The sequence below is a fragment of the Bos taurus genome, chromosome 19, assembly GCF_002263795.3.
Source record: "Bos taurus isolate L1 Dominette 01449 registration number 42190680 breed Hereford chromosome 19, ARS-UCD2.0, whole genome shotgun sequence".
Lineage (NCBI taxonomy): Eukaryota > Metazoa > Chordata > Mammalia > Artiodactyla > Bovidae > Bos > Bos taurus.
Genome location: NC_037346.1, coordinates 48,298,107 through 48,323,979, shown reverse-complemented (window position 1 = coordinate 48,323,979; position 25,873 = coordinate 48,298,107). Strand labels below are relative to the sequence as shown.

At 46.8% G+C, this 25,873-nt stretch overlaps 1 protein-coding gene across 2 annotated transcripts in view; it reads left to right on the top strand.

The window, feature by feature from the left end:
• ERN1 (endoplasmic reticulum to nucleus signaling 1) overlaps positions 1-25,873 on the top strand; it is an 82,336-nt gene that overhangs the window by 26,815 nt on the left and 29,648 nt on the right. The window contains exons 2-6 of one of the 2 annotated variants that reach the window (XM_024980955.2): positions 2,604-2,724; positions 19,503-19,536; positions 20,777-20,849; positions 22,796-22,868; positions 25,309-25,431. In XM_024980955.2, the coding sequence (XP_024836723.1) occupies positions 2,604-2,724; positions 19,503-19,536; positions 20,777-20,849; positions 22,796-22,868; positions 25,309-25,431 (424 nt within the window). Of the gene's footprint in view, positions 1-2,603; positions 2,725-19,502; positions 19,537-19,559; positions 20,364-20,776; positions 20,850-22,795; positions 22,869-25,308; positions 25,432-25,873 lie in introns of those variants that run through there. The other variant, XM_024980954.2, reaches the window with a different exon arrangement.

Here is a 25,873-nt window from a genome sequence, read left to right as displayed (position 1 = left end):
GGTGTGAGCAGGTCCAGATGATTCTAGTCACCATTCATGCCCCATGGTCCAGAATAATTTTAGACAATTGGTGTACAAGACTTTGGATTCCACCCAGGGCAGCCATCACGTCGGGGCTTCTGTTTTCCTAGCCAGGTTGTACTGAGACTGATCTCCTACTTGCAGAAGTGGAGTTAAAAACAGGTTCTTCTCAGCCTTAACCTGGAGAGTAGATTCAGCAGGAATTGTAAGGCTTGCAGTTATTTCACTCATCCCAGGTAAGGGGCCCTTGCCCTGGGCAAAGTGGAGGGCGGGGCTTCTCCCCTGCAGGCCACACACAGGCAAGAGGTAGAGGAGGTTCTGGCAGCTGCTTGGCCCCTTTGCCTGGGGGTCTTCACATTGGAAAAGGAATGCAGGCACTGGAGTGTTTGTCCCACCAGCTCAGGCTGCCCTGGAGAGAGCCATCTGTTTTAGGAGATTAATTAGTGTCATCCTGGCTTTTACCAAGAGTGACCAGGTATTTCGGGGGTCAGGCTCCCATGCACAGTCTTTATGTTTCGTGCTAAAAGCTAGCCATACTGTATTTTAAAAAAAGCATCTGTGCCAAAATTTAAACTGTCGCAGTGTAAGCAAGTTGTATTGGCTTGTTTTTAATTCAAGACTTGCAGGAACCAGCTGATTGATGTGGCAGTACAGTGACAAAGAAGAGAAAATCTCATTACAGATGGTTTTGCTGAGTGGACCCAGACTTCAGAAGGGAGTTATCCTAGGAAACCGTACCAGCTATTGCCTGCTTGTGCGTGTGCGTGCACACACACACACACACTCCCATGGAAACCATGTGGATGAATGTACAGTTCCTAGCAAACCTAGAGGACAGGCAAGCAAAAAAAAAAAAAACTGTCCAGTTAATTATAACCACAGCGTACATTAAATTTTGTATTCTATAGTTTTCATGTGACAACACATACAAGTTTTCCTCTGTATTGTAGATTCTTCCAAGGGCCATTTTAATGATACGTAATATTCCATTGGGCAATGGCACCCCACTCCAGTACTCTTGCCTGGAAAATCCCATGGACGGAGGAGCCTGGTGGGCTGTAGTCCATGGGGTCGCTAGGAGTCAGACATGACTGAGCAACTTCGCTTTCACTTTTCACTTTCATGCATTGGAGAAGGAAATGGCACCACTCCAGTGTTCTTGCCTGGAGAATCCCAGGGATGGGGGAGCCTGGTGGGCTGCCGTCTATGGGATCACACAGAGTCGGACACGACTGAAGCGACTTAGCAGCAGCAGTATTCCATTGACTGTTTGTGTCCTAATTTGTTTCAGCCATTTAGAAGTGTTCAGGTCCTTCCTGTTTTTTGTGTGTTTATAAATGGGTTTTGATGAGTATCATTGTGCAAAGAGCTTTTCCCATAGCTGGACTTAACTTCTTTAGGATGTAGAAGAGGAACTACAGAGTCAAAAGCATGAATACTTTTATGCTTTCCAGAAATATTGCACTAACTTATAATTTTCATTGCCAATCAATAGTGGATGAGAAAGTGAATTTCACTACCTTTGGTTATTTTCTGTAGAATATTTTTCAAATTCATTAAAGATAAAAGGTACATTTTAATTTAAATTGTATTTTTATTACATGAAGAATAATTTGGGTTATTACGGTGAATTTTTTAAAAATTATTTTTAATTGGAGGATAATTGCTTTACAATATTGTGTTGGTTTCTGCCATACATCAGCATGAATCAATCATAAGTATACATGCGTCCCCTCCCTCTTCAACCTCCCTCCCCATCTCATCCCTCTAGGTTGTCACAGAGCACCAAGTTGAACTCCCTGAGTCATACATTTTCTTTTATGATATGTCTCTCTCAAAATCTTGGTGTTTACTATATTATATAAACTCTTTGTATAATGAGAGCTGTTTTTCCTATTTTGCTTTAAATATTTCCCCCAAATTCCTTGTTGTTGTTTGTTGTTGAGTCGCTAAGTTGTGTCCGACTCTTTTGCAACCCCATGAACTATAGCCCACCAGGCTTCTCTGTCCATGGGGTTTCCCAGGCAAGAATACTGGAGTGGGTTGCCATTCCTTTCTCCAGGGGATCTTCCCGACTCAGGGATCGAACCCAAGTCTCCCGTGTTGCAGGTGGATTCTTTACCACTGAGCCGGATTCCTTGCCTTTTAAAATGTGTGTCGGTATGTTGGCATTCTACTTTAGCATGGAGTCTTGCAAGATAACCAGGTTTCAGAAAGTAAAATATAACCAAGAGAAGGAACTCAAAACTGGCATACATACTTTCCCCATCTGTTTCAGTGGAGGCTGGCCTTGGACTATTTCAGAGTCCCCCGTCCCTGACATGTTAGGTCATCAACCCTTGTGTGGGAAGGACTGCTGCTCAGATAGAATAAGGCGATCTGGTTCTAGTCCTAAACCAGCTGTTGTCCAGACACATGCCCTTGATGGGAACTTCAGCTCGTCAACTTCAGTTTCTTCATCTGTGACGTGGTAGATCTTAGAAAGATAACTTTTCGGGTACGGGAGGGGCTGGTCGGTGGTTGTGCACACCCAAGATGAAGAATCATATTGACCACATCGATTCTTCTACCTCTCACTGCAGGGTTTTGGGAGTCCCAGCACTGTGACACTTCCTGAAACCTTGCTGTTTGTGTCCACATTGGATGGAAGTCTGCATGCCGTCAGCAAGAGGACAGGCTCCATCAAATGGACTTTAAAGGAAGGTAATTGGGATTTGTCCTGGGGTGACATGGACATTTGCTCAGCTGCTTCCAAGGAAACATTCCAGAAAAAGAGAGAAACAGTTATACATGATTTTAATAAACTAAAAAAGGATAACAGTCAAAGAGAAGAGATGAAGTGTACACAAAGGGTATGTTTATAACTCAAATTGTGATTATCCACTCAGGGCATCAGTTGAGACAAGCTTTATCTTTTTTATTATTATTATTTTTTTCACAGTTGTCTAGATTTTGTGTATAAATGGCTCTAGGCTTTTCTATGAATAGTTCTGGCTGGTTGGTCTTTACAAAGACATGCTACATTAATTTTTTTTAAGTTCTAATGATTAGAGTCTTGTAATCATAATTATAAGAAGCTATCTTCTCTAACCTCAAATTACTCATTTTGTTTTTATAGAGGCTAGAATGGCTGAGGGCTGCAGGATTTGACATTCATCCAAGTCAGTCACTTTATTAGCTCTGTACATTGAGGGAAGTGGAAGGCAGAGGCTGTTTCTCATTTACTCTACCAAGCTTCCATTTATGATCTTGTGTTCCTGGTGATGGTGGGCAGCACGGACTTCCTACAGCTGGGAAATCGTATTCAGTTCCCAAAGTAATCTTCCTGGATAAAAGCCAGGCAAATCCCAGGATTGGGGGCTTTCAGAGTCATCTCTTTTATTCCATCCTATCGTAATTCTCCTTTGGCCATAAATTCAGGTCTGACTGGTATGTTCTCTTTCATCACTAAGCCATGACTCAGTATTCTCTTGAACACAGCAAATGTTTTTCCTTCATTAATAAAATGTTCCAAAACAGTGTTTTTAGTTGGAAATATATTAGCACATATCAGAAGGTCACACACCATCTTGTCCATTCAGCAGCAAACCAGGTTGCCATCCGCAGATGCTGGCAGGTAGGTAACCACAGACTGCCCTGCCTCACCTGTCCGGGCCAGCTTGGATCAGCAAGGACTTTAAGTGATGGAAAGGACCAGGTCCCTCAGGAGCGAGAGCCCACAGCAAGATGGGAGAGCCCAGTGTTGGCAGTATATTACAGGCTCTCCGAATATTATGTGTGCTTTCATGTTTAAGCAACGTTCTTTATATTTCAGAATGTCTGATTTTGTCCAGAGATGAAAATCAACAAGTCACAAAAGGATTGAGATAAATATTTTTGCTGTTAAATATGAGGGCTGGTCCCTCAGTTTCAGTATTCCCAGGCACGACATCTTTGCCCCCAAGCCACTTCATTCTTCTGCTTTGCTTTTTCCCTGCGTGTATTTTTTTAGATCGATCTCCAAGTCTTAATTTCTGCAAGTAGCCTTGCCTATAGCCAGCAAAACTGTGCCCTGCCTTGTTTGTTGCTTAGCCAAACATAAGAGACAATCTGTTCTCTCCTGTAATTGAGAGCTGAAAGAACCTGCCTCCTTTTACTTATTTGTTTGTTTATTTTTTAAAAATACTTTAAAAATATTTGTTTAGCTGCCTCGGGTCTTGGTTGTGGCACGTGGGGCCTTTTACGGTGGTGCACGGGCTTAGCGGCCCCGCGGCATGTGTGATCTTAGTTTCCACGGATGGAACCTGTGTCCCCTGCGTTGGCAGGCGGATTCTCAGCCACTGGACCACCAGGGAAGTCCCTTGTCTCCTTTTAAGTTTAATGCAAGTTTAGAGAACTCGAAACTCTATCTGTGAAAGCTACTGTATGGGGCACAAAGAGGAAAAAGACAGCCCCTACCCTCAAGGAGCCCACCGTCGGGAGGGAGACCTGACAAGCACACAGAAGTTCAGCAGGGAAGCAGCCTTGTAACCACCGCAGAGAGGTGCTAGGAAGCTGTTCCAGCTGGGCCAGGAAAGGCTCCGTGTGGGGAGCTGAGCCTTGGAGGATGCATCACACTGCAGTCGGGTGGAAGCCTGGCTGGGAACAAAGGCACCATCTGGGGTGTGGGGACAGGTCTGGTTTGGGAGGGGCTTAGCGATGGAGGTGGAGGGAGGCAGACAGAGGGGATGTTGAGGCCTGTGGCAGCTCTGAGGCATTTGTACTTGAGGGACCAGGAAGTTGGGAGCCATTGACACGCCTGAGCAGGTGAGTGACTCAACAGGTGTTGCCGCTTCCAAATTAATCCAGCAGCAGTGTGTGCGACTAGAGACAGAGGCAGACCTGAGGAAGGGAAAAGGGAAGAGGAAGGATGGGAGGCCTGCCAGAAGTAGAATCGGGGAACCCAGCAACTGGTTAGGTAGGCAGAGCAGGCAGGAGTTAAAAGACACATGCGGGCAGAATTAGAGAAAGTTGATTAAGACCTAAGAATTTCAAGTAATGAAATTCGGTTCGATTTAATTCAGTGAAATTTCAGTTATATTCTAAGTCTCATCGTTTTTCTGAGAATAAATTGGCTGATTTTAGCTAAATTCAGCCCTGGCTAGTATTGGTAGCCACCCCCCGCCTTTTTTTTTTTTTTTGGCTGTGTAGCTTATGGGATCTTAGGTCCCCAATCAGGGAGTGAACCCATTCCGTCTGCAGAGGAAGCGTGGAGTCTTAACCACTGGACCACCAGGGAATTCCTTCTCTCGCTGTATATTTTTATACAAAGATTAAAGATGGTAACATATAGAGACCCTGAATTTTAAATTTAATTTTAATTTTGCAATTATAACTAAAGATTTCAAAACCATTAATATGTAAATGAAAAAAACCCTAAGATCATGACATCTGGTCCCATCTTTTCATGGCAAATAGAAGGGGAAAACATGGAAGCAGTGACAGATTTTCTTTTCTTGGGCTCTAACATCACTGCGGATGGTGACTACAGCCATGAGATTAAAAGGTGCTTGCTCCATGGAAGGAAAGATATGACAAACCTAGGCAGTATTAAAAAGCAAGTGACATCACTTTGCTGACAAAATTCCACGTAGTCAAAGCTATGGTTTTTCCAGTAGTCATGTATGGCTGTGAGAGTTGGACCATAAAGAAGGCTGAGCACTGAAGAATTGATGCTTTCGAATTGTGGTGTTGGAGAAGACTCTTGAGAGTCCCTTGGATGGCAAGGAGATCAAGCCCATCACTTCTAAAGGAAATCAACCCTGAATATTCATTGAAAGGACTGAAGCTGAAGCTCCAGTATATTGGCCACCTGACGTTAAGAGCCAACTCTTTTTCCAACCCCGATGCTGGGAAAGATGGAAGGCAAAAGGAGAAGGGAGCAGCAGAGGATGAGATGGTTAGATAGCTTTACTGACTCAATGGAGGTGAATTTGAGCAAGCTCTGGGAGACAATAGAAAACAACAGCAACAATACATAAGTAGATTTATAAATGTATCCAGCTACTCTTCTAGACCCTGAAAATACAGGAGAATCCTTGCCCTCATGGAGCTTTCATTCTATGGGGGAATCAGATAAAGAGATAAAGTACACGGTGGCAATAAGAGCTGTGGAGGCTACTGCACCAGTCCAGGCAGGGGAGGTTGTGGGCTTGGGCCTGAGTGGCCACGGTGAGTCAGATTGAAATGCAAGAAACTTGCTGATGCAAACAGACACCTCTAAGTCATCAAACTGGGGTTCTGCAGAACACTTACCTATTATTCCATTTTGTGGTTTCCTAACTGTTTACTTTTTTCAGGGACCGAGAAACTGGGAGTGTTTTTTGTTTTTTTTTTTTAATTTTTATCCACAGAATGATTTTGGCAGGTGCTTTTGTTCCTCAACCAAACATGTGTTGCTGTTCCCAGAAATGGAGATTTCTCACATCACAGCAGCAAACTCCACTTAGTACAGAAAACAAGTTCTGTTTGTTTTCGGAAACAGATTTGAGTCCTGGCATTTTCCCGTAGGTGTGATCCCAATAAGCTGTGATTTTGTAACTGCAGCAGCACCACTGTCTGTCTCTGAAATTTCACCACTGAACATGACTGAGTGTGTTTCATTTCTGCACTCCCAGCCCAGACTCAAACCGAGAATGTTGCTGTCATGTTCTGGGTTAGATTCGTTTCACAAAGCTTGCCTTGGCCTGGTGGAGATAAAGGACTCTCTTTGGTATTGCCATGGCTGGTGAGTCTGAGACTCAAATCTTCATCAAACTGCAGATGGTTCTGTAGCAAACCCACTCCCATTCCCTTCCATCTCCTTTCCTGTAATAGGTCCAGAGGACTAGGTCTAATTTAGAACCATATCTTTAAAAAAACAAACATTTATTTATTTGGCTGCTTGGGGTCTTAGTTGTGGCACACAGCATCTTTTAGTTTCAGCATTAGAGCTCTTAGTTCCGGCGTGTGGGATCTAGTCCCCTGACCAGGGATCGAACCCAGGCCCCCTACACTGGGAGTGTGGAGTCTTAGCCACGGAACCACCAGGGAAGTCCTTAGAACCATTCTTTACTAACTATAGAAATATGCTACCCTTGTAGCCAGAGAGGTCCAAACTCCTGAGATGCCCCCTAAATGATTAATATTGGGAATTTCTTACGAGGGAAGGATTAAAAACAAAATTAGTTATTTGAAGCCTGAAGAACATCTTCTCCTGTGAATTTCCAACCCTGTGCCTCTGTTCGTAGTTCCCATCTGTGCTGACAGTTATGGGCCACCCAGGCTAGAAAAGACAAGGTGCCCCTTGGTCACCCAGTCCCGCCACGTGGACTCATGGAGGGTCTCCCAAACCTGACCCCTCCTCCTGGTCCCCCTTGCCAGTGTCTTAGCCCAGCTCTCAATGTGTACTTCCTGGATCCATGCACAGCTTGCTGACCACCATCCCCGCTTCCCGCCTCACGCTCCCCATCACCCAGCACGCGGCCGGTGGACACACCCTCTGAAGCGACTGCCCAGACCATGCTGCACCTCTGCTGAAAGGCATGTTGTCCATCATGGTGCTACTCCGCGTTGGTCTGCCCGCCCATGTTCCTTGCCCATGAGGAGAGAAGTACCAAAGGGAGCGGAAGCCTCATTCCTGGGGGGTTGGACTTCTCAACAGTTGGCCCTTCCCCACAGTCAGCTGGAGAAGCACCGGGCCCCAGAGTGAGGTCGAAGCTCCTGATCACACCTGTCAGCCCCTTCACAGTCGGGCTGTCACCCACCTCTCCAGCCTCAGCTGCCCGTTGCCGCCAGCTCTTGGAGACACGGGGCCTTTGCTTATGGCCTCTCCCCACCAGCGGCCCGCAGTGTTGCCCAGGCCCCCTTCCATCCATTAAGACCCCTTCACAGCTCACCTCCTGGACTGCTGCTGCAGGGTGAACCCCTCCCTCATCAGGCTCCAGAGGAGCTCGCTGAAGCCTCTGTACCGGCACTTCCTGCTTCCTGTGAACTTTTGGCTATGTTTGTCCTCCTAGTGGATTTCTAACTCCTTGAAGGAGGGGGTCTCAGTAAACTTCTAAGACACCCAGTGCCAGCTCAGGCCCCAGGGAGAAGTGGGCGAGGCAGGCTTTGCCTCCCCAGGATACGTCATCATGGAAGTTTCCAGTTCCATTTTCTGATCTTGAGCTGCACGTGGCTTTTCATGACTTTCTGCAGTTGGTTTTCTCTCCTGTTCTTCAGGCAGGGTTCGTGTTGCCCTGGAGTGTCAGTGAGCCACCCTCAGAGGCTTGAGAGAAAACTCTGTGTGACACTCAAGAGAAGGGAGGTTGGGAAAGGGGGCGATGTTTCGTTAGTAGTTCTAATCTATTTTCTCTTAAGGAATTTTCTAGGCTTAAGATATGCCATCACTGCCTTTCCCTAATTGCTGAAGCACAGAAAAGTGTTTATTTGTTCTCCATTGTTTTGGAGGATAAAAATTAAGTTTCTGAGAGGGGCTGTGAGAGAAGCTTTTCTGCTTTTGAGTCTCTTGAAAAAGTATTTTCTTTTTTTGAGTGTTTTGATTTTTATCAAGAGAGTCTAAACATACACAGACAAAGAGATGATGATCTAATGAACACTCTTGTACCCATCGCCAGCTGGTGCACAGCCTCGTGTATCTGTGCCCCCATTCACGTCCCTCCCACATGCCTGGGGTTTGCCTCGGAGCAATATGTCTCATGGCATGGAAGGGCTCTTGGAAATAGTGGTCATGGGACGTCCCTGGTGGTCCAGTGGTTAAGACTCAGTGTTTCCATTGCAGGAGACTCAGATTCGATCCTTGGTTGAGAAACTAAGATCCCACATGCTATGCAGCATGGCCAAAAAAAAATAGTGATTGTCGCACACAGTAGCATAGATTTCAGCTCCCAGGGGCATTCTCTGCAGCGTTGCTTGGTGTGTTTCGGAATACAGTTGTGAATACTGAAGCTGAGGATAAAAGGCCAGTTTGGGCTGTGACTTATTTACCATCCTCTTACTTGCCTTTGGGTGAACACTCTCATCGCTCCAGAACTGAACTCTGTGAAGTTAGTGACATCCTGAGAGGCACTGGGGCAGAGTCCCAAGCACTAAGTCGTCTTGTCCTCCTTCACATTTGGTTATAGCTTGAATTCCTTCACGGTTGGTTGTAGCAGGGTGTGTTTTTCGGCCTGAGTTACTTCCGCCAAGGCAAGGATGAGTGAGACCTTAGAATTCGACAGCCTTTGGTACCATGGCTGGTTTTTCAGATTATGTTGGTATTTCTACAGGATTCTCTTCATCAAACATGACATTTGGTGACTTGCAGAGATTGTCGTTGTGTGGTTGCTAAGTCATATCTGACTCTTTTGTGACCCTGTGGACTGTAGCCCGCCAGGCTCCTCTGTCCATGGGATTCTCCAGACAAGAATAGGGGGGAGGGTTGCCATTCCCTTCTCCAGGGGAGCTTCCTGACCCAGGGTTCAAACCCAAGTCTCCTGCTCTGGCAGGTGGGTTCTTTACTGCTGAGCCACCAGGGAAGCCCCTTGTAGAGATTACCCTGAAAGCAAGCTTATGACATCCTCCCCCTAGTTCTGATAAAATTTGGAATTTCACTGTGGATTTTAAGAGCTTCTGAGCAGAGATCTATTTTAAAACGCTCTTGTCATGAAAGCTGAACCTTGAGGAAACTTTTAGACTTGCTGCCCTACAACTTGGACCTGACAACTTTCATGGGAGTTTAGGGCACAGATTACCCAAGTTCCTTCCCTCTGGAGGAAGGAAATGAGCCGCCGTTGGGGAGAAGGAGTCCCTAATTGGTTCACTTGAGTGCATGGACCATATTGAGGAGACTTAAGTTTTGAGTTAAGGTGTGGGAGTGGTGAATGACCTTGTTTCTACCAATAATTTTTATTTTAAAAAAAGGGTTTTAGACACTTAAGCATTTTCTTGAGGAAATGGCAGCTTTTTGCATGCAGACTAACCAAGTTAGCTTCACTGTCAATTGGGATTAAAATCTCCATGTTCTCTTAAACTCATTCCATTTCTTCACTTCATTTTTCTGATTGGGACTAAGTCCTGTTGATGTTTTTTTTCCCTCCTGTTTGGTTCTGACCACCCCTCCTTTCCCCACCCCACCCCCAAACTGTCTCAGACCGTCTTACTGGGGTTATGGCGTTGCCTTCCTCACTACCCGTTGGTTTTTTCTTTATTTGTTTTCTTCTTGTTGTTGCTTTTTTGGCTGCACCATGTGACATATGAAATCTTAGTTCCCCAATCAGGGATCGAAGCCTCTCACCTCTGCACTGGAAATGCAGAGCCCTGACCACTGGGCCACCAGGGACATCCCCCTCTCTACCCTCCCTTTGTGCTTCCTCCTCCTCTCTCACATCCCCTTTTGTCCCCTGGTGCCTGCCTGTCTTCACCTGCCTTCAGAGTCTTGTACCACGTTTCTCTTCTTCTCAAACGCCTCCAGCTGCTTCCTCGTAGTGCCCACCGCACCACATCCCAAGGTTTCACCCCTTTCTTCTCCACAGTCTCCCTGCCTACCGTCCACCCTTTCCCGTTTTCTCTTAGAAGGAAGGAGGCTCTCAAAGACTGGTTATACAGGGAGGCTTACAGGGAGCATAGAGCAGCTGGGACTTCATCTGTGGCCTTTCAGTCCTTAAATCCCTTTCAGGAGGGCCAACCCAGGACATTTCTGGTCACTGCTAGAGGTGCACTGAGAAGGGTCTGGTTTGCAGAGTTTCTAGCCAACAAGACATCTTACCTGCACCTGGAGAGGTCTTCCAGTCAGAGAGGAGGCTGGTTTGTGTCTTTTCATATTTATGTATTTATTTGGCTGCATCAGGCCTTAGTTGCAGCATGGGGGATCTCTCTTGCATCAAATGTGGGATTTCTGCTGCTGCTGTTGTTATAGTACACAGACTCTAGTTGCAGCATGCAGGCCCTCTAGTTGTGGCTCGAGGGCTTAGTTGCCTTGCAGCATGTGGGTTCTTAGTTCCTTGACAGGGATCAAGCCCACGTCTGTGGCATTGCAAGGCGGACTCTTAACCAATGGGCCACCAGGGAGGTCCTGAGGCTGTTTTTTGTCTTTGATATTTATTCGGCTGCATCTGTGCCTAGTTGCCGCATGCAGGGTCTCAGTTAGGTCACATGGGATCCTTCCTTTCAGCGCCTGGACTCTACCTGTGGCTCTCGGGCTCCAGAGTGTGTGGGCTCGTAGTTGCTCTGAGGTGTGTGGGAACCTTAGTCGCGACCTGGAACTGAACCCAAGTCCCCTGCATTGCAAGGCAGATTCTTAACCACCGGACCACCAGGGAAGCTCTGGGGCTGGTTTTAAATGCAGGCTGCGTCGGGGCAGTGGGGAGGTGGTGCTTTGGAAAGAGGGTGAGAAGGAGCAGGGCAGTAAAGTCCGCACCCACCTACATTCCACCGGAGAAGCAATGTGTTCCAGAAATATTGGTGCTCATCTAGGGATGGGGAAGGATCCCATAGGGCTCCTGAGCTCCAGTCCGATGGGCAGCCTGTTCTTGCAGCCTCTGTAATCAAAGCGATCTGATTTCTTCCCACGTGAGAGTGAGTTGGCCCAGAGTCACCTGCAGAGAGAGGCCATCTGCCCCAAACTCTGGTCTGAAGCAGTTAACTCAAATGGTGACTGACTTCACCGGAGAGATTTTTCTCTGTTGAGGGAAGCCTGAAATGGTGCTGACAGGGTCCTTCATGCTCCTCCCCTGGGCTTCTCTTCTCTCCTCCAGCCCTGGGACATTATAGGATCAGGCTGTCAAGGTTCATGCTACAGCTGAGGGTGGGCAGGAAGAACAGGTTTTTCTTTGCAGACCCTCCCCGCCACATCCTACCCTACCCCCTCACGCTTCCACTCCCCTCCCAGAAAGGTATTCCTTAAATAGCTCTTTTTTTTTTTAGCTTCTCTTCTTAATTTTTTTTTTTCATTTTAGAAAAACTTCAACATACGCAAAAGTAAAGAGAATAGTATGAAAGCCTCAGATATCCAGCTTCAGTGACAACTCACACATGACAGTCTGCTCCCCCATCTCCATCATTTGGAAGCAAACGCTGTATCATTTTTTTCCCGTAAATTTAAATAATTTAAGTGTGAGTGAACAAACAGAGCTACACCTGGGCAGCTCTTTTTTGCTTTTATCATGTAGGTTTCTGTGTGGAAAAGCCCTTCTCATTAAGATAAACTTATCTGAGTGACTGCATTCCATGTGCAATATTGGATATCTTAAATTATCGACTTCCTTACATTCTACAGACAGCTTTACCTGCTGAGTAGGAGGGGAGCAAAGACCCGGGCAGCAGTTACACAGGAGTGCACGTTGTGATTATTCACTGAACTGTCATAAGCCCCAGGCACTTTCCCATCTGTATTTCTCAAGAAACAAAATAGATGGTCCCTGCCCTACAGAGTTCTTAAAATTCAATCCAGCCCCCAGATCTTTGAGAACCAGAGAGGCCACATGCAATTAAGTACCTGTCGCCTGAGAAATGTGCTAAGCGCCAAGTGCAGTGGGCGCTCAGTTTCTGATTTCCTGGAGAAAGGGGCATTTGCAGGCTGGGCAGAGGTAGACAGAGCTGGGGCCAGTGATGGTGACAGGAAGGCACGGGCTGGGTTCTGGAAAGGGTTGCGATGGAGAAGAATTAGGCCCAGGTTTTGCAGAGCCTTGAATGCTGAAGGCCTATGGTTCCCCCATGTGCTGAGGGGCCCTAGGCACACAGTCAGCTCTCAGGGCATGGTAGCTAAAGTTTTAGGCTTTAAGAGAAACACAGCAGTCCCCACAAGTGTTGAGCCCTAGTAGCTTCGGCATTAGATTGCACTGCTTTCCTTTCAAGGAAGTGTCTGCCCAGCTGAGTTGGGGGCCTTTGCTGTGATGCATTTCAATTGCCACTGGAGGGAATTCCAGTGTTAGGGCTCCGAGATCTCACTGCCAAGACCATGGGTTCAGTCCCTGATCTGGGAACTAAATCCCACAAGCTGTGTGGTGTAGCCAAATAACACAACCAAAAAGACTCAAATGGACGCATTTAGGAAAGGTGCAAAGGAGAGTTTGGCATGCTTACAGGCAGAGGAAGGAGTTATCCGGAAGGACTTGAAGACCCCTGGGAGACAGAATACTGGGGGTTCTAGATGTGTGAGTGTGAAGTATCTGTGAAGGTGAAAGTGTGTCCTTTTATAGAAATATGCAGGGTAGCGTGGGGTTGGCAAACCTGGAGGACGAGGGGTAGGAAGTTTCTGAGTTCCCCTGTGCCACAGAGAGGGGAGTCCTGTGCAGAGAGGAAGGGGCCTGGAGGCAAGGCATGAAAGTCTGAAACACCAGCTGTGAGGAACAGAACAGGAAGTAGATAAACATATCTCCTATGACTCGGGGCCCAGCTGGCCAGGGTTACATTCTGCTATCTCCACAAGTGATTATGGTGTTTTCTTCAGCAGTGCTCAGAAGACTGAGGAGGAGGAGAGGGGATTGCCCAGTGGATTCTGGGTGGAGGGTTGATGGATTATAGAACGGTCAGCGATGGATATACAGGCAGGGCAAAAGTAGAAGTAGGAAGGAAACTAATATTTGTTGATAATATATATTTGTAAATATATTGAACACCTCTCATGTGCCAGGCACTATTTTTTTGGGGGGGGGGGGCTGTGCTGGGTGTTTGTTGCAGCTCATGGGCTCTTCATTGTGGCTTTTGGGCTTAGCTGCTCCATGGCACATGGGATCTTAGTTCCCCAACGCAGGAATCAAACCTGTGTTCCCCATGTTGGAAGGCAAATTCTCAACCACTGTACCAGTGGTTAAGAAGTACCCAGGGAAGTACTTGGAAAGGACCCAGGATGTTGGGGGTATGTTGTTGTTCAGTCACTAAGTCGTGTCCCACTCTTTGCAGCCACATGGACTGCAGTGCACCAGGTTTCCCTGTCCTTCACCATCTCCTGGAGTTTGCTCAAACTCATGTCCATTGAGTCATAAGTGATGCCATCCAAACATCTCATCCTCTGTCATCCCCTTCTTCTCTTGCCCCCAACCTTTCCCAGCATCAGAGTCTTTTCCAATGAATCAGCTCTTTGCATCAGGTGGCCAAAGTATTGGAGCTTCAGCATCAGTCCTTCCAGTGAGTATTCAGGGATGATTTCCTTTAGGATTGACTGGTCAGATCTCCTTGCTGTCCAAGGGGCTCTCAAGAGTCTTCTCCAGCACCACAGTTTGAAAGCATCAATTCTTCAGTGCTCAACCTTCCTTATGGTCCAGCTCTCACATCTGTACATGACTACTGGAAAAACCATAGCTTTGACTATGTGGACCTTTGTTGGCAAACTGCAGAAGATAAATCCCAGCCCCCACGGATCTTATAGTGACCAGAGTCAGACATTTAAAAAGTAAAATACATAGCAATTCAGAGGTAGTCAGTGTCATGGAGAAAAATCAAGCAGGGAAAAGAGTAGGGGATCCTGGGGGCGGGTAGGAAGTGGTCATGGAAGGCCTCTCTGAGATGGTGACATTTGATCCAAGACCTTGGCACAGGGAACAGTATACGAAAAGGCCCCAAGGCAGGTTTAGACTTGGCAGTAGTCCAGGAGTAGCCTGTATTCCAGCATGGCTGTAATAGAGTAAGGAAGAAATCATGGGGGACTGCCAGGGTAGGTGTGGGAGGGTGGGGTTGCATGGATTCACAGATATTCACTGGGGGAACATTGGCCTCTACTGGGCAACAAAATACCCATCAGTGGATTGTGAGTGGCAGAGAGGCGTTATCTGATTTATGTCTTCGAAGCATCACTCTTCTATGTCAAGGCACTGACTTACAATCTTAAGATATATTTAACCTTATTTAATCAACATAAATTTGCCCCTTGAGTTTGGTGTTATTATCTCTATCTCTTTATTTTTTTCTTTACTGACAAGGAAACTGAGGCTCAGAGAGGCTAAGTAACTTTGCTGAGGTCACTCGGCTGGTGAGTGGCAGAGCTTGGATTTAATCCTAGGTTTTTCTGATCCCAAAGGGCACACAGACTAGGAGAAAAGGGAGCTTTTGAAAGACAAGGGGTTCCAGTGATACTGAAAAGATGCTGGAAGTAGGAAAAAGAGTGATGAAATAGACCAGAGAGTCTGACATCCGATGGCAGGTTCTGCAGGGGAAATGAGTGTCAGCAGTGTGGTCTGAGGACTGCCTGTCTCCTAGGAGAACAGGGTAGCCAAGCCAGTCCGGAGAGAATGATGGAGGGTGTGATTTGGGCAAGTGGTGGTTAAGGTGCTGGCAGGAGATGATGGAAATGTCCAGTGGGTCCAGAAAGAAGAGTTTGAGAGACGGGGACCTAGAATTTCCTCGTTGTGATTATGGTTGAAACTACAGAGATGAGTGTGCTCTCTCAGAGAACTGAGATGAGAGCCAGGAAAAGTTCTTCCCTGTTGGAGTAAGAAGAGGGAGGGAGAGGGGAGAGGAGTAGACGGGAGAGAGATGAGTGAAAAATCTGGTAGTATTGCAGGGCCAGGAAGTGGAGAGACTGGGGGAGGGGAGGGTCGAACCCAGCGGCGGGGGCAGCAGCAGGCATGTGGGATCGCCCGCAGGGTGGTGAAGCAGCTGGAAGAGTAGAGCTGTGGGTGCTGATGGACAGAGACCTCGAGGCCCGGGGCTCAAGAAGGGAGCAGAGTCCAGTGTGCAGTCAGGGCCCAGTGCAGAGGAGAAGGTAGGAGGTTCGGGAGAGGATGGTGAAAAAGGTATTCTTGGAAAGATGAAAACTCACTTCTTTTGGAAATAAACATGTTTACGTCTATCTTGGGTCATTTCTGCCTCGGGTTGAAAAGGAGGATTCCATCAGCACAGCACAGGAGCCATGCATGTCACCGCACCTCGCCAGGTTTCTTCCGGAGTAAATCAGGCGTGAAATGGACCCGCCAGGGGAGCCGAGTCCAGTGGCCTCTCCCAGGGGAGAAGTGGGCAGATCTGTTTCTGTCTTGATCTTGGAGACCAAACACTGATTTCAGCTTTTTTTTTTTCCCTCTTCTGATATCTTTACCTTTCCCTTGAATAACACCCATTTTTACACTGGTTAAGTAACTTTTTTTTCCCCTGCCCTTTCTGAAAGTAAAACAGCTTGGTGAGATGGCTTTCGTCCTTATCGGTTTCCATATAGATAGAGAGGCTTGTTTTGTAGCAGCGTTTGTTTATAGCCTTAGGGTTAGGCCACTGTTTACTTTCACATGAAGGTGACTTTTTTTTTTTAAGAGCAAAAATCTTGCCTAAGTCCAGTTCTCGTTATTAAATCCAAAACAACTCCTTTTCATGTTGGGCTTCCATGGCACATTTTCAGCTGATGCTTTTTCCTTTTATTTTGCTGGCTTTTCAAATATTTTTATCCTTTAACCTTTTCTAATATGGAAAATTTCAAGCAGAGATAAAGAGAACAGTAAAATGACAGGCCAGTGTTGTCAATTCTATCTTTAAACATTTATCAACAGGCTGCCATTTTTTGGTCTTATGTTTCCTTCCCTTGTGTTTTTTTTTATTATTATTACTAATTTATTTATTTTGGCCACATCATGTGGCTTGTGTGATCTTAGTTCCCTGACCAGGGATCGAACCCGTGCCCCCTTGCACTGGGGATGCAGAGTCTTAACCACTGGAGCACCAGGGAAGTGGTTCAGGATGGAGGGGACACATGTATACCTATGGCTGATTCATATTAATGTATGGCAAAACCCATCACAATATTGTAATTATCCTCCAATTTCCTGTAGTAGTTGAAAGGAAACCTTAGATTCAAATGATTCTTTAAGAAGAAAAATATGCAGAACAAGGTCATTGTTCCACATCTGCTTGCTGTGACATGCGTGCAGCTCTGCAGATGTTTATTCCAGGGGCCCTATTTTATGAGTGAATGAGAAGGAGCCCCTCTTGGAGGTCATGTCCCCTTAAGCCTAGGAGAAAACCTGGCTCCTCAACCCTGCTGTAGGTGTCCACCCACCCTTCCCTGGCTCCTGCCAGTGGCCTGTGTCTTAACTGGAACCTCTCTGGTGTGGGACACACTTTGGGACCCGAGGCCTCTGTGTCAGATAAGCTGAATAAGCTCTAGAGGACCAGGAAAACCCACAGTGGAGGAGGAGACCCCGAGAGTGAGTAAACACTGACCAGCACAGATAAGCTCAGGAACAGGCACTGAAACCCCCTCAGTGTCCACGTCTTGTTTTGGGTGAACAGCTAGGATTTGGTAGTGTCCTCTTCATCTCTGTTGATCTGTGGCACCTTTAAGTGGCCGGAGCGAATCGAAAGGACGCCTTTCTCCTGCTGTGTTTTCTTGGAAACGTGCCTTCTCGCTCTCCCTGGCGCGCTCAGCTTCTGGGCTGCATTGGAGGCGCTGGGTTATAATTGCTGCTTGTCTGTTTCAGGAGGGCGAGGGCTAGGCACCCTCATTTCCTGTGTCTTGCATCAGTCTGTTTGTCAGAGTGTACCGAGAGGGGATTAATGGGGACGATCACCATGTGCTCGCCAACCGAAAGTTCCTCCTGTTTCCTGAAGTGCTCTTGGTTTTAATGAATTGTTTGTTTGCTGCCCACAGACCACATGTGGTGTGTGCGCCTCCGTTGTTGTGAACACCGGTCTGCCTTCATGTGGGAGCTGGGCCTGCAAAGCAAAGTCAACACACGATAAGGCTTGAAAGGGTTTCCTTCATCTGAGAATCCCAGCTGACCTGGGGAATTAGACAGCTGTCTGTCACCATAAGCAGAGCCTGTATCCAGAGTCACATCACAGCATTTGCTGTCCTCGACCCTAGCTTTGAAGTTTTGTGGGCAGCATGGCTTATAGCCTGTGGGGTCCTAGTGGCTGGAAACACCTCGTTGCTGTGTAGTCTCTCGCCTGGGATTTCAGGTCTGTTACAGCACTGCTGGGTCAGTGGCCTCCATCCACCCCGTGGACTCTGGATTGTCCTTGTGATCTGTGCCCAGGAGAAATTCTGTCACTCAGATGACAGCAAATATTGGGTTGGCCAGACAGTTCATTCGGGTTTTTCTGTACCATCAAGTGGACAAATCTGAACAATCTTTTCAGCCAACTCAATATTAAAACGACTTGAAGGAAAAACTGTGTTTCCTATTTCAAAGGTAATGCCTATTTTTGTAGAAATTTGGGGAAATGTGGAAAAGGTGGGGAAGTCATTTATATTTTCAACAAAGGTAACTTACCACTTTTTTGACCTTTCCATCTCATTTTTTTTTTTTAACACACATAGGTTGTTTTTTTTTCTCAGCTGCATTAATACTCTAGGTACAATGTTATTTTTTTCTCCTGAACATATATAGTTATAAAACTTTATAAGCCCTTTTAGAAGCTTTAAGAATCTCCCTGCAATTCAGGAGACCTGGGTTCAATTGCTGGATTGGGAAGATCCCCTAGAGAAGGGAATGGCTACCCTCTCCAGTGTTCTTGTCTGGAGAATTCTACGGACCGGGGAGCCTGGCGGGCTACAGTCCATGGGGTTGCAAAGAGTTGGAAATGACTGAGCGACTTTAGAAGTCTTAATTTTCGGCCAAGTGGATGTTCCATAATTTAACCACATCTCTGAACAGTTAGGTCATCTGTGATGCTACTGTGAAGATCTTTGTACAGAAAGCATTTTATATACTTTGTGTTGTTTTTAAACCAGACTTTATAGACATGGAATTAATGGATCAAAGGGGATCCAGAAGAATGAACACTCAAAGGCTCTAAAGTCATCATATTGCTACCCCAAAGGGATGTATCCATTTACCAGCCAGTCAAATTCTCATCAACGGCAAAACTGCTTCTTAAGCCACAGTTTTGCTTTCCCAATGGAAATATCTAGCACCACGCCAGGTATCTGACCCAGAGATGGTTTGGGTTTAGAAGGCCTTAATGTGTCGATAGTGACACTGGGACCCACTGTCCACCGTGGGCTGTCACTATGCTTCCTGATACGCCCAGCCTCCAAGTCACAGGCATGTTTCCTGAGGGCAGTTCCATCCTGCCCTCAGCCCCCTCTCCAGTCTCAGCAACGGACCTAAGAGCTTGCACGAGTGATGCGTGTGTGCGTACGTGTGTACATGCGTTCGTGCGTGTGTGTATACTTCGTCATTAAGTCGTGTCCAACTCTTGTGTTAACCCCATGGACTGTAGCTCACCAGGCTCCTCTGCCCATGGGATTATCCCAGCAATAATACTCAAGTGGGTTGCCATGCTCTCCTCCAGGGGATCTTCCCTACCCAGGGCTTGAACCTGCATCTCCTGTATTGCAGGTGGATTCTTTTCTGCGGAGCCACCAGGGAAGCCCTCCCGACCCCCCCGCCCCGCCCCACCCAGCCCTGCTCCCAAGAGCCTACATTTGTGTTTTTGTGTGAGTTTTCTAAAGTGCCTTCACCTATGTTTTCTCGTGTAGATAAATTTATTGGTCCATCTTGTGAGCTGGTCCTAGGAACTCTAGAAATCTTGACATTTTAGAATCTGTCTGACAATGCCTTTGTTGTTCTTTTGCACAGATCCAGTCCTGCAGGTTCCAACACACGTGGAAGAGTAAGTGTTCTGATTTGCTGCACACTTCCCTTTGATTCATTTTCTGTTTTACTCTGTTTATGAAGCAAGTTGCTGGGAGCACATGTATACATCAATATTAATATTAAGTAGAATAAGAACAAATGACTCATGGGTACTTTGAAAGAAGCCTGTGTTGGGAAAAGGGTGGTCGGTTCCTTGATGGGCGAGGTGGGGAGGCAGGGGTGTTAAAAAGGCTTCTTTGAGATGTAATTTGAGGTGAGTTTTGAGCTTAAGCTTCCAAAGTCCTCAAAAGGGCCCAGGTGTCTTTGGATCTCTGCCCCATTCACTGTGCAAAACTGTGGAGAGGAGACAAGAAAATGGCTTGTTATTAGAGTGTGTGTGTTGGAGTAAAAGTTTGGTTGGCATCTCTAAGAGCCTCAAATGATGCTCTAAACTGGGGACAGAAAAGATTCAGCCAGGGGTTTCTTCGTGACTAGTCGTCATTCAGTTAGCAGGTTGGCAGGTTAGCGTCACAAAAGAACACCTTGAACCTGCTTCCTGAGAAGCAGCTGATGAGAACCTGACCCAACCCCTTGGCAGCTTCTTTCTCATGTCAAGCTTTCAGTGTCTGCTTTTATTGCCTCCTAAAAATAAATGTTTGTGGAACACCAAAGACGCATTTGTTCTCCCTGTTTAGGTGCCATGCCACGCTATTAGACATTAATTGTTGAGGTCCTGTATGCAGCTGACTTGGAAACTGAAAAGCAGGCTTGCTGGGTCCTTCCCCCCGTTGTACCTTTAGCCAGCGTGCTTTGACCAAATGATGATTTGCTCTTCTGTGGTTTTGGACTAGTTTTCCACTGCAGGTTGGTTTTTTTTTTTCCCCACGCCAAGTATAGTATAGACCAGGGGTCCCCAGCCTCTGAGATCTAATGCCTGATGATCTGAGGTGGAGCTGATGTAATAATAATAGAAATAAAGTGCATGATAAATGGAATGCACTTGAATCATCCTGAACCACATCCTCCCCCCTACCCACCGCCCCACCGTCCATGGAAAAATTGTCACCTGCAGAACTGGTCCATTGGAGATTACCAGAAGGATATTTTATTATCTGTGGCTAAGATGAAAAAGAAGTGGATGGAATTGTTTTATACACACACACACACATGCACACACACACACCCCTCCCTACCAATCATGGTTTTGCCTGGCTTTGGTATTTTATTCTGTGCCCTGGGCTGTAATCTGTCGCTAATACTTACTGCTTAATCTGCAGGCCTGCCTTCCTCCCAGATCCCAACGATGGCAGCCTGTACACGCTTGGGGGCAAGAACAACGAAGGCCTGACGGTGAGTGTATTTAGCTTCTTGGTGCTCCGGAGGTTCTAGATCCCTGTCTTCAACCACAGCTGTATATCAGGATCGCCTGAGAACTTACAAAAGATTCTGGGATTCTGAATCCGGGGGTCCAGACTGGGGCCTGGGCAGAGGTGTCTTTTCACAGCTCCCTCGATGAGCTTTTAAACGTACAGCCCAGAGTTCAAAAACACTGATCTATCCTAGCAGTTTCTCAGGGCTCAGCCAGCACACTGGAAGGATGTGGTCTTCCTTCAGGAATAGGGCTCACTTTATCTAGTGATTATTATTATCATTAAAAAAAATATATTTTGGCCACCTGGCACGCAAGATCTTAGTTCTCCGACCAGGGATCGAACCCATGCCCCCCGCAGTGGTCGCACCGTCTTAATCTCTGGACCACCGGGGAAGTCCCTAACTTTAGTGATTCTTAATTTGGGGGAGGGGTGTAGTTTGCAACACTGTACACTCTCCCAGTAGACATCCCCTTGGTGGGGGTGGGGGGGGTTATATTCCATTGCTACCTCCATTTGAGAATAGACCTTAAGGTTCACAACCTTAGCTGCACATTGTAATAACCTGGCGATCTCTAAAAAATACTGTCTAGGTCCCAACCCCAAAGTCCCCATTTGATTGACCTAGGTCATCAGGATTTTTTAAAAAAGCTCCCGAGAAAGAGAATGGGCCCACACATATGGTCATCTCCACAGCAGAGGTGTGGAAACTCTGCCCAGAGAGGTGAAGGAATGTGCCCAAGGCCAAAGCACCAGGCGGAGGAGGTGCTCCATGAACCCCCACCTTCCAGAGGCTGCTCTTGCCACCACCCGCAAACCGCTTGGTGTGGTTTAGCAGCTCCAAGAACGTGGTTTCCAGCCTGGGCCTCGAATCAGGAGGCCAAGGTGGCCACACTCAGCCAGACCCTGCAGACTGGAAAATACTCCAGACTGAAAACCTTGCAACAACATTCTAATCCTCAGAAACATCTGGAAGAAGCCCAGTCAGGACAGCCTCTCCGGGGCATATTTTTTCTGCTAGGGTTTAGTTTAAACATTGGGATGACAGGAAAACCTGCATTATTGGTTCCTAAAAATTCTGTTGACTCTGCTTTCTTGGCAAGAAAGGTGACAGTTGTCATGAGGCAGGTACCCACAGGATGGTTTCAAGAACACAGAATGTTCCAAAAATAAAGTGTTCTGAAACAAACTCGAACCCAAAGAGCTTGTCAGATGTCAGCTGTCAACTCTGAAGGATCGGTTTTTATGATGAAATGCAGTTGAAACACGCGGACTGCTCTGAGTTTCTTTTCCCAGCACCTAGCATAACTTCCTTTTAATACCAAAAAGCCCAATCTTCTTCTGTTTTTCAGTAGGAGAATTCGTTGCTAGAGAAAACACCAAAACTTCTCTTCCTTCCCCAGACTCTCCTGTGTTGCCCACAGAGGGACGGCTGCTCCTCTCCCTCGAGGCTCCCCTTCAGGGTAGTCTCCTGGTTGACTCCTGCTCTGAGGAGTGTTTTCTACTCCCATCTAAGCAGCTCTGGGATAATTTTCCAAGACAGGGCAACTCTCCCTCCTCCCCCCCACCCCCCAAGCCTTAGGATTTCAAAGATTGTGTCATTCTCTCCATATTTGTGTGTCTTTTCAGAAAAGGTCAAAGAGCCCCAGAAGGGCTCTGGACTAGAGACTTCCAGGGGGCATGTCACATAAAAGAACCAGTGTGTCCAGCACCCAGGACCTGGAAGCCAAGGGCTTGCCCACAGTGTGCAGGGAGCCTAGGGTGCCCCCTTCTCCTTGCTTTCCAGTTAGGAAAACCCCCACGTACCATCTCTTTTTAGCAGAATTGGGTAACAGAAACAGACTGCAGTGAAATTGTAATCATTGCACAAGACCTTGTTAACTTTTTTTTTTGCTTTGCTTTTTTTTTCTTTGGTTTGTTTTAAAGAAACTTCCCTTTACGATCCCTGAGTTGGTGCAGGCATCTCCGTGCCGAAGTTCAGATGGCATTCTCTACATGGGTAAGAGTTCCTGACGCTGATCCCTTTTGGAAGCGAATGCCACAATCTGGGAAGGTGGCGGGTCTGAGAGAGAGGAGATGTGTCTACTGTCACTACCCACCCTTCTGGGGAAGGCCTTTCTTGTCTCGATTGTGCTGGTTCAGGCCAGGATTAGCTGACCAATTATGAAAGGGTTCCCCCTGCCACCACACTTGGGAGCAGACCTAACACCATTAATATGGTTATTCATTTAACAAGCTTTTAGCTGCTGTGTTGACCTACCCCTGCGATTTACAGATTGCAACATACCTAGAAGCAACTGGATGAAATTTAAAGTGAATTACAATAGTCTGAGCCAAGAAAGGGAAGCCAGGCTTGCCTATTAATTATAGGGCTTTCTTAGTATTTCCTGCTATCAGAATATTGGATAAAAACAGCACTTAACAGCTTGCTTAGATAAGCCCCCTTCATACCTACAGGGGTCACGTCTTTCAAAGCATCAGATCAGCTGCTTTTCTTTGACCAGGTTGCTGCCAAAATGTCAATAAAAATGCATTTGTGACACAAAGGAGAGCTGTATTTATCTTGAAAGCATAGTAGTAATAATATCCTGTATTTATAAAGCAGCTTTCTTTCTGAGGAACTGAAAGTGCTTACGGCCTGTTCATGCCTTGGGAGCTTTTTATGTGTGTTTCTGGGTCTCAAGCACAGGCTCTGGCTGGATTTTAAGTCTTTGTCTAAGGAGACTGGGGCTCTTCTTTCCACACCTTCAGAATGAGGAAGCCGCTGGCCCAGGGATTCAGGGGAAGTGATCAACACAGGCTTTCTCTGTGCTCTAAGCTGTGCCCGGGCCCCTCTGAACATCTTCTCACCATCTGTAGTCACTGTTGTCTGGCTGATCTTCCCGCTCTGATCACCAATTCATCACTTAGGGTGCATTTAAAGTTGTGGCAGTTGCCCCGACCCATCCATTAAAGTGGTAGCTGGGTCACGCAGACTGTCAACGGTCCTTATTAGTAACCAGAAGGGCGCCCAGGCCAGACAGAAAGCGGTCCTGGCCACAGCAGTCGGGTGATGTTTTGTCTCCATCTTCAGATCTTTTTCATATTAAGATTTGTCACTGGGAGCAGAAAGTTAGGATCCGTGGATGAGTTTCAGACATGCAGACTGGCACGTATGCTCCCTCTGTTAGAACTAGGCGTAACTTTAGCAGATTCACGTGCCCTGTGAGCTTGCTGGCATCTCGGTACTTGGCTTCCAAAAGTCCCTTGAAATAGGAAACATGGCCAATAAGCTAGGAAGAGACGAGTGAGCAGAGAGAAGGCTTGTCTTTGGAAGACAGACCTTATAAAACGGAAACGTGCACATCGCAGTGAAGGTGTTGACCTTCAGGCAGGAGCTGTGTTTATCTTGACATCATAGTGGAAATAATACCCTGTATTGGGCTTCCCTGGTGGCTCAGTGGTAAAGAATCCGCCTCCAATGCAGGAGACACAGGTTCCATCCCTGATCCGGGAAGATCCCACCTGCCTCGGAGCAACAAATGCCAAGCACCACAACTATTGAGCCTGTGCTCTAGAGCCCGGGAGCTGCAACTGCTGAAGCCCATGTGCTCCAGAGCCCATGCTCTGCGGCGAGAGAAGCCTGTGCACTGCAACTAGAGAAAGCCTGCACGCAGCAGTGAAGGCCCAGCACAGCCCAAAATAAATAAACGGATAACAAAATTATTAAAACAGTACGGAGTATTTATAAAACAGCTTTCTTAGGAACTTGCCATTACCGGATGCCCTGGTGTATGTAACCATAGGTTTGAGTTTTCCTAATTGTGTTGTTTAGCTACGCTCTCCACCAGTTCATACCTTTTAGTCAGCTGACCTAGAGGAGGGGTGTAGCGTGTGGCTGGGGAGTCACTTACTGGTCGAGGCCGAGATCACTTTGGCCTCATTAGCACGTGGCTGCCACCAGCTCTAGTGCCCAGTCGCTAATTAGATTATAACCCAGTGTCTGTAGGTCCTCTTTACATGAGGGCTCATGAGTAGGGATGTTGAGATGTGTGAATGATGGTTACCAGGGAGATGAGCCCCTGGGTGCATTTCTGGATTTATATAGATCCTAGTCTATGGGAAAAGGTTTGTCTTAACAGGCCAGATTTTTCATATTTAAGGCTACTCATCAGAGCAATAAAATCTGTGAATTGTTATGTTATTAGGCGTGAAGAAATTTTTATACCACGACTAGGTTATTAAGTTGTTAATAGGACCCAGTGGCCCAAGAAGCTTTATTATCTGCACATTACCATTAACCTGGTCACCCACAGAGGATCATAGAAGTGTCTTCAACATCGTGAGACTCTCAGGCCTGTTTCTCAGCTCAGAGAGCATCTTGGGCTGCTGGTTTGGCGGGGATATTTTTTTCCATGTTGGTTGAGTGTTAACCACCACATGTCCTTGTGGCCTTGCAGGTAAAAAGCAGGACATTTGGTACGTTATCGACCTCCTGACTGGGGAGAAGCAGCAGACCCTGTCATCAGCCTTTGCAGACAGCCTCTGCCCATCAACCTCTCTTCTGTATCTGGGGCGAACAGGTAAGAAGGAACCATTAAGCGTGTACAGCCTGCCTGATTTCGAACAATGACCTGAAATAGCAGGTCTATGGAGGATCACCTTGAATCTTTCTGAGGCCTCACAGGAGGGTCTTACAGCCTCAGCTTTGGTCTGACCTTAACCCTGAAGCCATTTTTTACTGGAAGCCCCTGAACCTGATCGTCACCCTAAGGCCTTTTTCTTTTAATTAATTAATTTATTTTGGCTGTGCTGGGTCTTTGCTGCAGTGTGTGGGCTTTCTCTAGTTGCAGCAGATGGGGGCTACTCTTCATTACAGTGAGGGCTTTGCTTAGTGCTGGTTTCTCTTGTTGGGGGGCACAGGCTCTAGGGTGCATCGGCTTCAGTAGTTCTGGCGCACAGGCTTAGTCGCCCTGCAGCACGTGTGATATTAGTTCCCAGACCAGAGATCGAACCCGTGTCCCC